Raw genomic sequence first — 17163 nt, 5'->3', positions numbered from 1 at the left:
TATTGGGAAATTGCTCTTTAACAATCAGCTGCTTGAACTTCACTATAGGCAAACAGACTCATATTGGCATGATTACATAGAAGACAGAAAGCAGAAAGTGGGAGATTAGGGCGTTATTCAGAGTGGCAGAAGTGGTGTTCCACAAGGATCAGTGATGGGACCACTGCTGTTCATTATTTACGTTAACAGTTTGGACTTTGGCATCCAGAACCCAATTTCTAAATTTGCGGATGACACCAAATTAGAGGTAATAGTCAATACTGAGGAGAACTGCAAAGGATTACATAAATTTGCAGATTGGGCAAATAATTGGCAAATGAAGCTCAACACAGAGAAATGTGAGATAGCAGGTTTTGGTAGGGAGATCACTTATTTGGAAGGTACAAGTCCAGGTGGAGTAACTCTTTCGAGTTATCAACAGTCACAGATTGCAACTCTTTCGAGTACATTCACAGTTCTTGGTTTCCGGGAGTGGGACATGAACCCACAACCTTCTGATTAAAGGGATCTCCGAGGACAAATACTTCAATCACTAAAAGTTGCACCACAGGTTAGCAAGGCCATAAAAGAAAAGCAAACCATGTACTAGGTTTTATTTCTAGAGGAGTAGAGATCAAAAGCAGCAAATTATGCTCAACCTGTATCAAACCTTTGTTAGACCACACTTAAGAGGATTGCATGCAGTTCTAGTTGCCATAATATAAAAAGGTTACAAGGGCACTGAAGAGGATGCAGAAAAGATTTACAAGGATTATATTAGAAATGTATAGATATACGTATTAGGAAAGGATTGACTGGCTGGGTCTCTTTCCTCTCGAAAAAAGAAGGCTGAGGGGTGACCTAATAGAAGTCTCAAAAATTATGAAAGATTTTGACAGAGTGGATATAGAGAGAATGTTTCCTCATGTGGGGAAGAGCATAACTACAGGTCACCAATATAAGATAGTCACTAAGAAATCCAATAGGGAATTCAGAAGTGATATTCTCACCCAGGGTGGTGAGACTGTGAAACTCACTATCACAGGGAGTTGTTGAAGTGTACAGTATAGATGCATTTGAGGGGAACGTAGGCGAGCATTTGAGGGACAACAGAATAGAGGGTTACGACGGCAGATTTAGATGAGGTAAAGTGGAAGAGGGCTTGAATGAAGCTTAAACATCAAGGTTGGTCTGAATGGACTGTATCTGTGTGGTATACCCTATGTAATCCTATGTGATTAACAGCCCTGACTATGTACAGAGGCACTGGTCTTTCTGATTCTGTGCTAATCAGCTCATGATTTTCTCCCACTTGCTAAACTGGCAACATAATGGTAGGTGACAGGAGAACAAACTTTCTTATGCAACAAGTGATCAGGATTTGGAATGTATTCCCTGTACTCCCTGTGGACACAGACTCAATCTTAGGAAGTTGGATAAATACTTGAAGGAGATAAAATTGCAGGGATATGGGGGAAGAGCAGGGATTTGGGCCAATTAGATTACTCGTGAAAAAGCTGGCACTGACTCAGTGGGTCATGATTGTTTTCTGTGATGTCCAATTCTATGATTCTGTGAAATCTCAAGCTAGTGAGTGCAGAACTGGCTAGCCACTCTAGCTAATTGATTTAAGTGCACTCCAGTACCTGTGAAAAAATCCAGGATTTGATGCAGCTGAGGTAACTGGCTACCATAGGCTGGCATTTTTGTTTTCTCATCTGGAATGTGTACCTACATGACTCCAACCAGAATGATGCAAGGTTGGTTTCGAGTGTAGTGCACTCGTCTGGCGTAGTGCCAGTGAACGTGACCCAAGTCTTCATTCATTAAAAGTTTCACATCTTACTTTCCCTCTTACTGACTGCATCAGCGCCTTCTTGGTCACAATGCTGAAATAAAAGCCATCACAAAAAAATCCAAACTAACTTTATCAATCAAACCATTAATACTCCATACAAAAGTCAACTATATCCTTGTGGACTGCCTCGGTGCCCATCTACCACATGCCTTTGTCTGTCCTAATGCTCCTATGCAGTGCTACTCCAGTGGTTGTAGCATGGCTGGTGGAACACTGCTGATTTGCAGTGGGAGAGACCGAAGATGGCCTTGCAGGATGAACTCGAGCAGCTTTGTTGCTGGAGGCTTGGCTTTGGACATCATCACCTTGTCTTGGGTGTTAGCAGCCCAGGCTAGCTGGCTGACAGGCAGCAACAAACATGCTGGCAGAGTGGCAGTGGTGGGAGGACAAATGCTCCTATCCTGAGAGGATAGCAGGTTTGAGCTACCTGATGTCAGTGGCACCTGGCCAGTTTGGTTCTGTGCTCCTTGACAGTGACAGCAGACTTTCTGGCAGGCCAGACAATGCAGCAAGCCGTTCAGAATGCATAGCCATTTGTTTTTTCCTGTAGACCAACCCATCGAAAGTCTCAACTTAGTCCTTGCAGTAGAACCCATGTAGGACCTCACCCTCCAGTGAGCTGGTGGCTGAGTGTGAGAGAATAAGTAATGATGTTGTTTCTTCTTCATTGTCTCCCTACTCTTCCACCACTGCCTGGTTAAGTTGCATTCTTGGGTATCTGAAAGGAAAAATGGCACAAGGTAGGGTTGTGTGAGGGGAGTGAGGGACAGCAAGAGATGCATACGGGGAGACGATGGCATAGTGTATTGTCGCTGAACTAGTAATCCAGGGACCCAGGGTAATGCTTTGGGGACCCGGGTTCGAATCCCGCCATGGCAGATGGTGGAATTTGAATTCAATAAAAATCTGGAATTAAAAGTTAATGATGACCATGAAACCATTGTCGATTGTTGTAAAAACCCATCTGGTACACTAATGCCCTTGAGAGAATGAAATCTGCTGTCCTTACCTGGTCTGGCTTACATGTGACTCCAGACCCACAGCAATGTGGTTGACTCTTCAATGCCCCCTGAACAAGGGCAATTAGGGATGGGCAACAAATGTTGGCCTAGTCAGCGACACCTACATCCCATGAATGAATAAAAAAAATATATATCTGCAGCTTCAATACTGGTATCCAGATATAGTAGAATGTGAGAAGGAGGATTAGGTTTGAGGGTACTGTCATCACTACCTGTGGTAGTGAGTTCCACAGTCTCACCACTTTTTGGGTAAAAACTGAATTCCCTATTGGCTTTAGTCCTACCACCAACCACTACCACTTGAATGTTGGCGAGCACCATCTCCTCCATTGGGGTAAGGACACGTCAGTTAGGTGCTGCTGCCTGAGTTCATGTGCCACCTTATCACGCAAGTATGTGTTAGTGAGTGTGGAGCAATATGTTTGGGTGATGTGGCTGCCATGATTGGATAGCTGACTGTATGTGCGTGCTGCAAGATGTGGCTGTGAGGCTTGCAACAGTGCTAAGTGTGTGAGAGTGAGGCGAAGCTGTAACTTTTCAGCATGAGCCGTGATTGATAGAGATTGGTAGGTGAATGATAGGGCAGTGGTACATTAAGCAGTGTCTGATGCTAATGGGGCACTTGGTGGGATATAGCATTTGAAGATGCATTTACTGATGTTGACTGGTTTTATGAGGTCATTGAATTACTTACAGCACTGCATCTAGGTACTCAGGGCTGGATTCCTGACATTGACTGCCATGGTTGTCTGGTCTCATTGCCTTCTGAAAGTTCAGCTGAAGGACCTCCTGGTCCTAATCAGGTTGATGGCATCTCTCTTCCTCTACACCTTGATCAAGGCCTCGAGTACAGCATTGGAAAATCTTAGAGCACATCCTCTGCAATATTGTGCCATCATTTGGTGTTTTTCTAGCCCACATACTGTTCTGTAACCTGCTCCAGTACCTGCTGCCACCATAATGCATCATGCCTTCAGGAGATGCAGCTAGCTTTCAGTGCTGCTAACCTCTCATGATTTTCTGTCCCCTGCTCAGGTATGCAGCCACTCAACAGCAGATTAATGATGGCTACGTGCTACAATCATTTAAATGAGCAAGCAGACAAAGTTTGCCTGCATCAGAATTGGTGGATAAAAATATAATACTGCGGATGCTGGAAATCTGAAATAAAAAGAAAAATAGCTGGAAAAGCTCAGCAGGTCTGACAGCATCTGTGGAGAGGAAGACAGAGTTAGCGTTTCAAGTCCATATGACTCTTCACCAGAACTAAAGAAAAATAGAAATGAGGTGAAATATAAGCTGGGTGAGTGGGTGGGGCAGGTGGAGCTGGATAGAGGGCCAGTGATAGGTGGAGGCAAAGAAGAGATTGCCAAAAATGTCATAGACAAAAGGCCAAAGGGGTGTTGACGGTGGTGATATTAGCTAAAGGATGTGCTAATGGTGACATTAAGGGTAGAAAGCAGGACGAGCAAGTGACAGATGGCCCTAGTGGGGGTGGGGTAGGGGGAAGGGATCGAAATGGGCTAAAGGTGGAGATAAAACAATGGATCGAAATAAATTTAAAAATAACAATAGAAATAGGTGGGAAAAGAAAAATATTTTTTAAAAATATATAAATTATTAGAAAAGAGGGGGATCGGAAATGGGGTGGGGATGGGGGAGAGAGTTCATGATTTGAAGTTGTTGAACTTAATGTTAAGTCCGGAAGGCTGTAAAGTGCCTAATCGGAAGCTGAGGTGCGGTTCCTCCAGTTTGCGTTGAGCTTCACTGGAACAATGCAGCAGGCCAAGGACGGACATGTGGGCATGAGAGCAGGGTGGTGTGTTGAAATGGCAAGCGACAGGGAGGTCTGGGTCATGCTTGCGGACAGACCGAAGGTGTTCTGCAAAGCGGTCACCCAGTCTGCATTTGGTCTCTCCAGTGTAGAGGAGACCACATTGGGAGCAGCGAATGCAGTAGACCAAATTGAGGGAAGTGCTGTTTCACTTGAAAGGAGTGTTTGGGGCCTTGGACAGTGAGGAGGGGGAAAGTAAAGGGGCAGGTGTTGCACCTTCTGCGGTTGCATGGGAAGGTGCCGTGGGAGGGGGGTGAAGTGTAGTGGGTGATGGAGGAGTGGACCAGGGTGTCCCGGAGGACCTGGGTGTCACTTCTTTTCTATTTTTCTTTAGTTCTGATGAAGAGCCATACAGACCCGAAATGTTAACTCTGTCTTCCTCTCCACAGATGCTGTCGGACCTGCTGAGCTTTTCCGGCTATTTTTGTTTTTATTTCAGAATCGTTGGATGCGGGTTCATTGCACTTTGCAATTCCTGTGCCTGTTTTTGTATCTTATCAAATTTCACAGTCATTGCCTTGCAGCTTAAGGATAAAAAGAAGCAAAAGCAGAGTTTTTGCAGCAAGTGCCACTGTAGTTAATATTGTGCTGCACTGCTGACTATCACTATCCCCCTAACACCCTCATCCAAGCTGCTGGCTTGGATAGAGACAAATTTCACCATTCAAGTACATGATACTCCTTTTCGTGTAGGAGTGGTCATAGTTCAGCCATGTTGTTGATAATGGGTAATTTTTTCCAGTAGTTTGGGTTGTTACTTAAAACTGGGATAGCTGTGAGACTCTGTAAATAGATATGAAAATGTTCCCATCAGTGTGCAGACAGACATGGGAGAAGGATAATAACTATAACCAATAGGACAGGCAGTCCATTTGTTGATTTACTGGAACAAATAAACTAAGATTGCAACTTAGACATTTGTTTATTAAGTTAACTCATCAGGGTAATTTTTGGAAATGATATTATGTACATTAAGCTAAACAGTGGATGACGATAACAAGGCAATTTTCCTTTAATGTGAAATCATAGATACTGATAATTAGCAAGTACTGAATAAGGTGCCTCGAAGATAAGCTAAAAATATTAGAGGATCTGCCGTGGATTTGCTCAGAGCTGAAGAGAGGGACTTTGTGGCTCCGATATTTCATGGGGAGGCAGGGAGGGAACAGTGACAACTTCTAACAGCCAGGAATTGTGGGAAATGCAGAGCTGCTACTGGATACAATGGGAGGACCTCAACTGAATTTTTTTCTTGTTTCCAGGAATTGAAGAGAAGTTGGGGGGAAGGAAAAAACATGGAGATCATGGAGTGGGACTTGACAGTTTACTGGGGGGTGGGGGCAGGGGTGGTGGAGATTGTGACAGGTTGTTAGGGAATGGCTACAAATGGCTACAAGCGGTGCTAGAAAAGTATTTAATTACTTGTTGGATCTGTGAGTTCTCTCATCCCAACTGATGGTTTTCCTGAACCCTCGGAAAGCTAGCCTGCAGCCATTAAATCTACGTGACCACTAAAATCTGAGGGGAACAACTTATAATTGCTGACTTACTTCTCAAGAGCGGCTTCCTCACCTGATAACCTCAGTTAAACTGGAAGTGGGCATGTTTGTGCTGTGTTGGGGTTGGGTTCCCACTTTTAAAAATTTAACCCCCCCCACCTCCGTCATAGGGTGGGGTGTGAGAAAGAACCTTTTTCGCACAAGTGGTAATCACCTGAAACTCTGCTTTTAAGGGTGATGGAAGCAGAGACAATCAGGAATTTCAAGAGGAAATTGGATGGGCACTTGAGAGAAATTAGCTTGGGGATAGAGCGGGGGGATGTGCCTGGATAGCTCCACAGAGAGCCAGTATGGACTCAGTAGGTTCACTGGCCACCTCCTGTACCATAATAATTCAATGACTCTAAAATTGATGAACATTGGAATAAGGAAAGTTGGCAAAATATTCATCGACAGCTCAGATGTAAAATTTATTATGTGGATGTAAAGATAGAGGTGGATAGGTGATAAAAGATTGCGAACCATGTAACAAACTGCAACAACAGTTAGAAGTTGTGGGGATAGCGGTTCTATAGAGGAATCACTTTGTTCAGAGGGAGATCCACAGCAGCAAAATGGTTACCTCAACTGTTGAGGTCAAGGTGTTCCAGTTCAATTTCAGTGAAGTAATGTTAATCAGAAATAGAATGTAGTAGTGAGCACTTAGTACCTTCCCACCTAAAACCCATAAGTCAATTTACTTGAAGTATGTTTGAGCCCTGTTCCATGACTTGAGTGCGGGGTGGGAGTGTTGCCTGTAAGAGATGCGATGTACGTAATAAATATGAGGATTGTTTTGTGTGCCCATTATGCACCTAAACAAATGAGCAGAAATGTGTGGATGGTAGATCGTGTGATCAGATGCGTGACTTGGATTGAAATTTTTTTTTAAATTTCATGGAATCTGAGCATTGCTGGCATGGTCAGCATTTATTGCTCATCCCTAATTGCCCTTGAGAAGGTGGTGGTGAGCTGTCTTCTTGAACCACTGCAGTCCATGCTGTATAGGTACACCCACAGTGTTGTTAGGAAGGGAGTTCCAGGACTTTGACCCGGAGACAGTGAAGTAGCAGTGATATAGTTCTAAGTCAGGATGGTGTTTTGCTTGGAGGGGAACTTGCAGGTGGTGATGTTCCTATGCATCTGCTGCCCTTGTCCTTCTAGGTGGTAGAGGTCGCAGGTTTGGAAAGTGCCGTTGAAGGAGCACCTTTGAGTTGAGTTATAACAGTGCATCTTGCTGCCACTGTGCAGTGTTGGTGGAGGGAGTGAATGTTCAAGGTGGTGAATGGGCTGCTGATGAAACAGGCTGCTTTGTCCTGTATGGTATCGAGTTTCTTGAATGTTGTTGGAGCTGCACTCATCCAGGCAAGTGGAAAGTACTCCATCACACAGAGAGATGCACAGCCAAAATTAGAAGAGAGAGCAAGTGAATCTGGAAGGCTTAGAAATTATAGGCCAGTTAAGGCACAAGGGAGTTTGGCAAGGATCGATGGTATTTATTTTAATGCAAGGAGTCTGACAAATAAGGCAGATGAGTGGAGGGCACAAATTAACACATGGAAGTATGATGTCGTTGCTGTCAGAGACATGGTTGAGAGAGGAGCAGGATTGGCAGGATATTCCAGGATATAGGGTCTTCAGGTGAGACAGGGAAGGAGGTAAAAGAGGAGGGGGTATCACAATATTGATCAAGGAATCAATTACAACAGTAAGGAAGGATGACATCTTAGAAGGCTCTTCAAATGAAGCAATATGAGTAGAACTAAAAAACAAAAAAGGAGCAATCACATTGCTGGGAGTGTACTATAGGCCCCAAACAGTCAGTGAGAAATAGAATAGCAGATATGTAGGCAAATTTCAGAGAAGTGTAAAAATAATACGGTAGTAATAGTGGGGGATTTCAACTTCCCCAACATTAACTGAGTTAGCCACAATGTGATAGGTTTAGAGGGAGCGGAATTCTTAAAATGCATCCAGGAGAGCTTTTTAAGCCAGTACGTAGAAGGCTCTACAAGAGAGGGGGCGGACCTGGACTTAATTTTAGGGAATGAAGCCGGGCAAGTGGTAGAGGCATCAGTGGCGGAGCATTTTGCAGATAGTGATCATAACTCCGTTAGATTCAAGGTTGTTATGGAAAAGGACAAGGATGGGTCAGAAATCAGAGTTCTAAATTGGGGGAAGGCTGAGTGGACTGGGAGCAGCTACTTTTAGGTAAATCTGCATCAGAGTAGTGGGACTCATTCAAGAAGGAAATAGGGAGAGTACAGGCCAACATATTCCAGTAAAGACAAAGGGTGGGACCAACAAATCCAAGGAACCCTGGATGTCGAGGGATATACAGGATTGGATAAAGAGAAAAAGGGAGGCTTATGGCAGATACCGAGGGCTGAAAACAGTGGAAGCCCTAGAGGAGTATAGAATGTGTAGGGGGAACTTAAAAAAGAAATTAGGAGAGCAAAAATGGGGCATGAAAAATAATTGGCAGGTAAAATAAAGGAAAATAGGAAAATCCAAAGTTATTTTGCAAGTACATTAAGAGTAAGAGGATAACCAGGGAAAGAGTAGGGCCCTTTAAGGACCATAGTGGTGATTTATGTGTGGAGCTGGAAGAAGTAGGTAGGGTTCTAAATGAATATTTTGTGTCGGTGTTCACAAGTGAGCGGGACAACGTGGGTATGGAAATCAGGCAGAAAGACTGTGATATAATTAAAGAAATTAGCATAGAAAGGGAGGAGATTCTAAGTAGCCAGGCAGGCTTAAAAATAGATAAATCTCCAGACCTGGATGAAATGTACCCCAGGCTGTTGAGTGAGGCAAGGGAGGAGATAGCAGGGGCGCTGGTAATAATTTTCAATACCTCTCTGGCCACAGGAGAGGTGCCAGAGGACTGGAGGACAGCCAATGTGGGAATGTTATTCAAGAAGGGAGGAAGGGATAAACCAGGGAACTACAGGCCAGTCAGTCTAACCTCAGTGGTGGGGAAACTATTGGAAGTAATTCTGAGGGACAGAATTAATCTACACTTGGAGAGGCAGGGATTATTCAAAGACAGTCAGCATGGTTTTGTTAAGGGGAGGTCATGTCTGACCAATTTGATTGAATTTTTCGAAGAGGTGACCAGGTGTGTAGATGAGGGCAATGTATTTGACGTAGTCTACTTGAACTTCAGCAAGGCTTTTGATATGTCCCACATGGGAGACTGATAACAAAGGTAAGAGTCCATGGGATCCAAGGCAATTTGGCAAATTGGATCCGGAATTGGCTGAGTGGCAGGAAGCAGAGGGTGATGGTCGAGGGGTGTTTTTGTGACTGGATGCCTGTGTCCAGTGGGGTTCCACAGGGATTGGTGTTGGGTCACTTGCTGTTTGTGGTATCTATAAATGATTTAGATTGAATGTAAGAGGATTGATCAGTAAGTTCGCGGATGACATGAAAATTGGTGGGGTGGTAAATAGTGAGGAGGATAGCCTTAGATTACAGGAGGATATAGACGTGCTGGTCAGATGGGCTGATCAGTGGCAAATGGAATTTAATCCAGATAAGTGTGAGGTGATGCGCTTGGGCAGGACAAACAAGGCACGGGAATACACGATGAATGGTAGGACCTTGGGAAGTACCGAGGATCAGAGGGACCTTGATGTGCAAGTCCACCGGTTCCTTAAGGTAGCAGGACAGGTAGATAAGGTGGTTAAGAAGGCATATGGGATACTTGCCTTTATTAGCCGAGGCATAGAATATAAGAGCAGGGAGGTTATGCTGGAACTGTATAAAACGCTGTTTAGGCCACAGTTAGAGTATTGCGTGCAGCTCTGGAATACGCATTATAGGAAGGATGTGATTGCACTAGAGAAAGTGCAGAGGAGATTTACCAGGATGCTGCCTGGGCTGGAGAGACTTAGTTGCGAGGAGAGATTGGATAGACTGGGGTTATTTTCCCTGGAGCAGAGGAGATTGAGTGGGGACATGATTGAGGTGTATAAAATTATGAGGGGCATAGATAGGGTAGACAGGAAGGAACTTTTCCCCTTGGTGGAGGGATCAATAACCAGGGGGCATAGATTTAAAGTAAGGGGCAGGCGGTTTAGAGGGGATGTGAGGAAGAATTGTTTTACCCAGAGGGTGATGGGAATCTGGAACTCGCTTCCTGAAAGGGTGGTAGAGGCAGAAGCCCTCATAACATTTAAGAAGTACTTGAATATGCACTTGTGATGCCAAAAATACAAGGCAATGGGCCTAGTGCTGGAAAATGGTATTAGAATAGTTCGTTACTTGTTTGATCGGCGCAGACTCGATGGGCCAAAGGGCCTCTTTCTGTGCTGTAGACCTCTATGACTCTATGACACTAGGGTTCCATGACACACGATTATAAGGTTACCGTGAGTTGAAAGGCTATATGGTTGTATATTTGATTATGATACAACTGTAAAACTTTAACTCTAGAACTCTGCATTATTTCTGTCTGCAGAGTGGGTTGATTGTGTGATGTTTTGTCAACTCGGATGTTGCCAGGACTGGCAGATAAGTCTCCAGTCAATGGTTACAATATAATTGGAGTTTAACACTCAGTGTTCAGATTGCAGGTAATCCATTCAGTCCAGTTTATAAATTGAAGTGTGTCAAGCAAGGAGGTAGAGGAAGGACATTTATGTGTATGGTTCATCCTCCTAGTGCAAGTGATGGAGATAGATGCCGGGAGTCTTGAAGAACGATCAATACCTATGTGGATTCAATTCCAATTTCCCAGTTTGCCCATAACATCTGTTCCAACGATGTCACCTTTTTTGCTGCCAAGCATGCCCGACCATTTCCTCACTTTTCAACCTCACTCCTTCTCTTTCTCAGAGCCATGTTAAGGGTAATTGCTATGCTGTAGATCTCTGTTCAGTACTCAGCTTCGGTTTACTCACTCCTCTGTTTCTTCATCCCACTCCCACTTCTCTATCCTTGGCCTCCTACGCTATTCAGCAAAGCTCAATTCAAACTTGAGGAACAGCACCTCATCTTTGCACTTGGCACTTTGAGGACTGGTGTTTGGGTTGGGGATCTTCTGTTGGTACTTGAGTGGCCGGGTGGTTCTCACAGCTGGGGTCTGCCTGCCTTTCTGCATCACATCCATTTCCCTGTGATATGAATCACAACGAATCATAGAATCACTAAATCACACAGTGCAGAAGAGGCCCTTCGGTCCATCAAGTCTGCACCGACACGTGAGAAACACCTGACCTACCTACCTAATCCCATTTACCAGCACTTGGCCCATATCCTTGAATGTTATGATGTGCCAAGTACTCATCCAGGTACTTTTTAAAGGATGTGAGGCAACCCGCCTCCACCAACCTCCCAGGCAGCGCATTCCAGACCATCACCACCCTCTGGGTAAGAAAGTTTTTCCGCACATCCCCCCCTAAACCTCCTGCCCCTCACCTTGAAATAATGCCCCCTCGTGACTGACCCTTCAACTAAGGGGAACAGCTGCTCCCTATCCACCCTGTCCATGCCCCTCATAATCTTGCACACCTCAATCAGGTCGCCCCTCAGTCTTTTCTGCTCCAACAAAAACAACCCAAGTCTATCCAACCTCTCGTCATAACTTAAATGTTTCATCCCAGGCAACATCCTGGTGAATCTCCTCTGCACCCCCTCCAGTGCAATCACATCCTTCCTATAATGTGGCGACCAGATTGCGCACACTACTCCAGCTGTGGCCTCGCTAAGGTTCTATACAACTCCAACATGACCTCCCTACTTTTGTAATCTATGCCTCGATTGATAAAGGCAAGTGTCCCATATGCCTTTTTCACCACCCCACTAACATGCCCCTCTACCTTCAGAGATCTATGGACACACACACCAAGGTCCCTTTGTTCCTCAGAACATCCTAGTGTCATGCTGTTCATTGAATACTTCCTTGTAAAATTATCCCTTCCAAAGTGTATCACCTCACACTTTTCAGGGTTAAATTCCTTCTCTCGCTTATCTGCCCATTTGACCATCCCATCTATATCTTCCTGTAGCCCAAGACACTCAACCTCACTGTTAACCACCCGACCAATCTTTGTCTCATCCGCAAACTTACTAAGCCTACCCCCCACATTGTCATCTATGTCGTTTATATAAATGACAAATAATAGGGGACCCAGCACAGATCCCTGTGGTATGCCACTGGACACTGGCTTCCAGTCGCTAAAGTATCCTTCTGTCATCACCCTCTGTCTCCTACAACTAAGCCAATTTTGAATCCACCTTATCAAATTACCCTGTATCCCATGTGCCTTTGCCTTCTTTATAAGTCTCCCATGTGGGACCTTGTCAAAGGCTGTGCTGAAATCCATATAAACTACATCAACTGCACGACCCTCATCTACACACCTGGTCACCTCCTCAAAGAATTCAATCAAGTTTGTTAGGCATGACTTCCCTCTGACAAAGCCATGCTGACTATCCCTGATCAAACCTTGCCTCTCCAAGTGGAGATAGATTCTCTCCTTCAGAATTTTCTCCAATAATTTCCCTACCACTGATGTGAGACTCACTGCCCTGTAGTTCCCTGGCTTATCTCTACAACCCTTCTTAAATAGTGGAACCACATTAGCTGTTCTCCAGTCTGCTCTAGTTCTGTTCAAAGGTTATTGACCTGAAAAGCTGGGCTGAGTTTTTACTTACCTGACCCACTAGAAACAAAGGGGTCAGAAAATCAGGATTCCCCCTCAAACTGTGGAGTTTTAACAAAGCTCTTGTGTGATGCCACCGACTGGCTGGGGGCTGATCGAGTGAGCTGTTGATACTGAGGTATGGGGAGGAGGGGAAATCGGAGGCCTCAGGTCAGATTCAGGATCTTGCGGAATGGGGCCTGGGGGAGAATGGGCTTCAGGGGAGGTGGGAAAGGGGCTGTGGGGCAGAGTGAAATCACAGACTTCAGAAGAGGGTGGTACAGGGGGAGAAATCAGAGGCCTGGGCAAGTGGGGGTGTCTGGAGGCCTGGGGGAGTGGGGATGGTCAGAGGCCTGGGGGTAGTGGGGTGAGATCAAGGCCTTGTGGGAAATCTCCAGGGCAGGGTGGCGGAGGATGCCTGATCGCATGCGTTGCTTGGGCAGGCATGCTGAACCCAGAAAGTTCCTAAAGGCTCTCATCTCCTGGACCTGCCAAGCCCTCACCTGGATATTGTTGCTGGATGTCCTGAGGTTTGGGAAACATGGCCATCCATAGTTAAAGTTGAAAAGTGAACGACAAGCTTCATTATTACATTTAAAGTACCAACCTGCCTCCTTGGAGCAAGTTGGCTGCCCACACACATTGTGACTTCAGTTAAAGCTGCAAGTGGGTGGATTGAAGGCAAGTTTGGTTTGGGAATCTGATTTTTAAAACTTTAACAGCGCACCATCCTCCAAATCACGATCCAAACTCGCCTGTTTTTCCTGTTAAAATTCACAATTATCTGTTTCCCTCTTCACATGTTGCCTGAGCTGTTAAAATTTTAACACACTCTATTTTTATTTTAATTCTGGTACCTCTGTGGTATTCTGCTTTTGTTTAATCATTTTTACTGCCCCTCTTTGCTGCTGCTGCTTTACATAACAGCCCCATACAGGAGCATGATCTAACTTTATAGCTCAGATCATATTTGGTCCACCAGATTGTTCATTATTCAAGTACAAATGAATGTACAGAGCATTCAATTTAGAAAGAAGTGTTTTTGTTCTTTTAGGACATTTAATTGTTTGGCAAGGTTGTATTATGTTTATTTTCTTATAACTGTAATTGAAATCTAGTTGGAATTGCTGAATGAGTCTCACAGCCAATTCTGATCGGTGAGCTTTTAAACATTGCCTGTTGTAATCTGCCTGTATGCTTTCCTCAACAGGTATATTATCCTAATGACTCTGCAGGACCGAAATGAAAAACTTTTCTACAGAATGCTTACTTCCAACATTGAAAGATTTATGCCCATTATTTACACCCCTACTGTGGGCCTGGCATGTCAGCAGTATGGTCTTGCCTTTAGAAGACCACGGTAAGTTGAGGCTCTTGTCTCTCCCATCTCCTGTCCCCAAAAGCTTTGCACTTGTCACACTGATTGGGTTGCATAGTAAATTTATGTCTGAGTAGTTAAATTTGTTTTTCAAAGTTTTTAGTTTTCTAACATCAGACTGATCTGTTAATTCACTTCTGAAATTCTGCTATTTCATTTTTTTCCCTGATTATCTTCACTACTCTCCGGAACCTTGATTAAACTGCTATTCTTCATGTTGAACTTAGGTAGTGATTGATCAGCAAGCTATTTGGCTATGAAGGACACTGCAAACTAGCCCAGTCCTGATCCTTCTCTCATATGTCTAATCCCTACCCTAACCTCGGCATTGTCACCAGTTGCAGTAGCCTTACTGTTGGCCAGTTGAGATCAGCAATTTCAATACATATTAAGTGCAAGCCAGTTTTTGTGCTACATTGTTTTAGCTCTTTTACCCACCATGTCATCTGGGAATCAGAATTTTTCTTTATTAGTTACAGTGAACGTTACAGTATCTTGCTATGAACGCTGTGGGAACAAAGGCGGTTTTGTTTTCAAACAGTGTTTCACAGTCTCAGTGGCCAAGACTCAAATGCCATTTCTGACCTGGCTCTGTTCTTCTGGCACCACACCCCCATGAGTAATGTAGGCTTAATGTCAGAGTTACAAGGTCAGTATAATACCTATATTTGTTCTGACTTGCAGTGTGTGTGTAGTTCTTGGTTGTCAGGCTTTATCTACAAAGGCTCTGTCAGATTTGCAGAATGGTCAAAGTGACATGGTGCTCCTGTTCTAAGAAAGGTGCTGAAATTAGTTTGTTTATAAATTGACTTAAAGCTCGCCTGTGGTTACTGTGTACTTGCCAGTGAAACAGAGAATGAGCTTCCTCAAAAGAAATGTGTGAAATTTTTAAGGACTACTGTGACATTTCAGCACCAAATATACATCTTTAAAATGTAGGCTGCAGGGCTTAAAAGACCTCTTCAATCTGTTGTATTGGTTACACTGGTTTTAAAATGCAACCATGATTTAATTATGATTTTAGCAGTAGGTCAATCATGCCACTACATATGTTGTGCATAAAATCTGTGGCATATTATAAATATACATGCATTCACAGATATGTATCTCTGATTTTTTTTTAATTCCCATGATTCAGCAACTTAATTTTTCCTCTAATTGCTTTCATGTGCTTTCATTTTGAAGTGCCAGTAGCCCTCCAAAGTGCTTTGGCCGAATAACCATTCTTAATTTGAGTTGGTGTGTGAGGATCAACCAGCTGTTTGTCTATGAACAGCAATGGCATCAAGTGCAGTCCTCTTTCCTATTCTTTGCTTATCACTGCCTAGTGTAGACATAGAATTGTGGCCAATTTTCTACTTGAGAACAGCTAATTCAGCACAAATTGGGCATGAGCCTGGGACTTTCTGGTTTAGTATTACACTGCATGTAGCACCTTTATCCAGCAAGTCATCAGCCATAGTAATGGAGTAGGAATCCTAGTAAACAAAAGATATGGGAGATCAATTCAAGGTTACTGGCCAATCTCAGAAAGAGTGCTCATGATTAAGATTGAACGAAAGCCTTTTGAGTTTGTTGTCATACAAGCCTATGCCCTGACACAAGATCACAACACGATGAGCAGGAAATAGAGGCATTTTATGGTGACATCCTGAAGTGTTAAGATCAAATCAAATCAAATCACCTGATGTGGTAATTGTACTGGGTGACTTAAATGCTAAAGTCAGTGAAGGAACAGCAGGAGCGCATGTTGTTCGATGTGGCCTTGGATCGAGAAATGAGAGAGGAGAGAGACTGATACAGTTTTGTCAGGAAAATGATCTGTTGGTGGTAAGCCCCTGTTTTAAGCAACCAAAAAGAAGATTGCATACTTGGAGAAGTCCAGGTGATGTCTATTGAAATCAAATAGATTATGTGATGGTGAAACAACATTTTAGAAACAGTATAAAGAACACGGCACAGATATAAATTTAAATCATTGTCTCCTTGTGGCAAAATTAATTTGAAATTGAAAATATCAAAAAAGAGAAAGACTGTGCAATCATTCAGACCTTGACATGTTGGAGGATGAGAACATCAGAGAGGCCTTCACTCTTAAAGTAAAAAAAAGTATGAATGTCTCAGGATTGAGGAATCAGAACAGCAGAGATCTCAGGACTCGAAATAGAAAGCAAATGAAAAAGCATAAAAGAGAGTTTTCAACATGCTGCAAAGCAAATATTACCAAAATGGAAAAGAAAAAGAGACGAGGAGTGGATGACACGAGGAGTGGATAAGATATTAGCAATGATGATAGCTAGAGGAAAGAAAAGAAATGCAGTGGAGTATGATGAAATTGAAAAGAAAATCAAAAATATATGTAGACAGTTTAAAGAGAAATGGTGTAATGATATGTGTGATTAAGTATTAGAGCTGGAAAAATATCACAAAATGAGAGTTATGCACCAGAAGGTGAAATCTTTGACAGAAAGAAAAGGATAACAGCAGATAGTGGGTGCACAAAAGTCAAAGATGGTAAAATATTGTTTGAAAGGGATGCAGTCGCAAAATGATGGACAGAATATATAAGTGAATTGTATGATGAACCAAATTGAAAGGAATCCTCAAGATAGAGGCCAATGGTGCACCATTATATCAGAGGTAAAGAATGCTTTGAAATTGATGAGTGCAGGAAAAGCTTTAAGGTTAGATGAAGTAACAACAGAACATCTAAAAGCCCTTGGAGAAACAGAATGAGAAGAGGTACAGAAATTTGTGATCAAATATATATCAAAGGATATATTCCAAGTGACTTGAGACATTCATTATTTGTTAAGTTGCCTATGAATCTTAAAGTAATGGAGTGCAATCAATTTAGAACTATAAATTGAACAACTCATCTCATTAAACTGATCTTGAAAATTA

At 43.3% G+C, this 17163-nt stretch overlaps 1 protein-coding gene across 2 annotated transcripts in view; it reads left to right on the top strand.

Moving 5' to 3' along the window:
* LOC144682884 (NADP-dependent malic enzyme-like) overlaps positions 1-17163 on the top strand; it is a 227113-nt gene that overhangs the window by 86607 nt on the left and 123343 nt on the right. For both annotated transcript variants that reach the window (XM_078545739.1, XM_078545738.1), the window contains exon 4: positions 14092-14241. In XM_078545739.1, coding sequence (XP_078401865.1) covers positions 14092-14241 — 150 coding nt within the window. The remainder of the gene's footprint in view (positions 1-14091; positions 14242-17163) is intronic.

Source organism: Cetorhinus maximus, chromosome 7, assembly GCF_964194155.1.
Source record: "Cetorhinus maximus chromosome 7, sCetMax3.hap1.1, whole genome shotgun sequence".
Lineage (NCBI taxonomy): Eukaryota > Metazoa > Chordata > Chondrichthyes > Lamniformes > Cetorhinidae > Cetorhinus > Cetorhinus maximus.
Note: the sequence above shows the minus strand (reverse complement) of the source record. Positions and strands in the feature narration are given on the sequence as shown.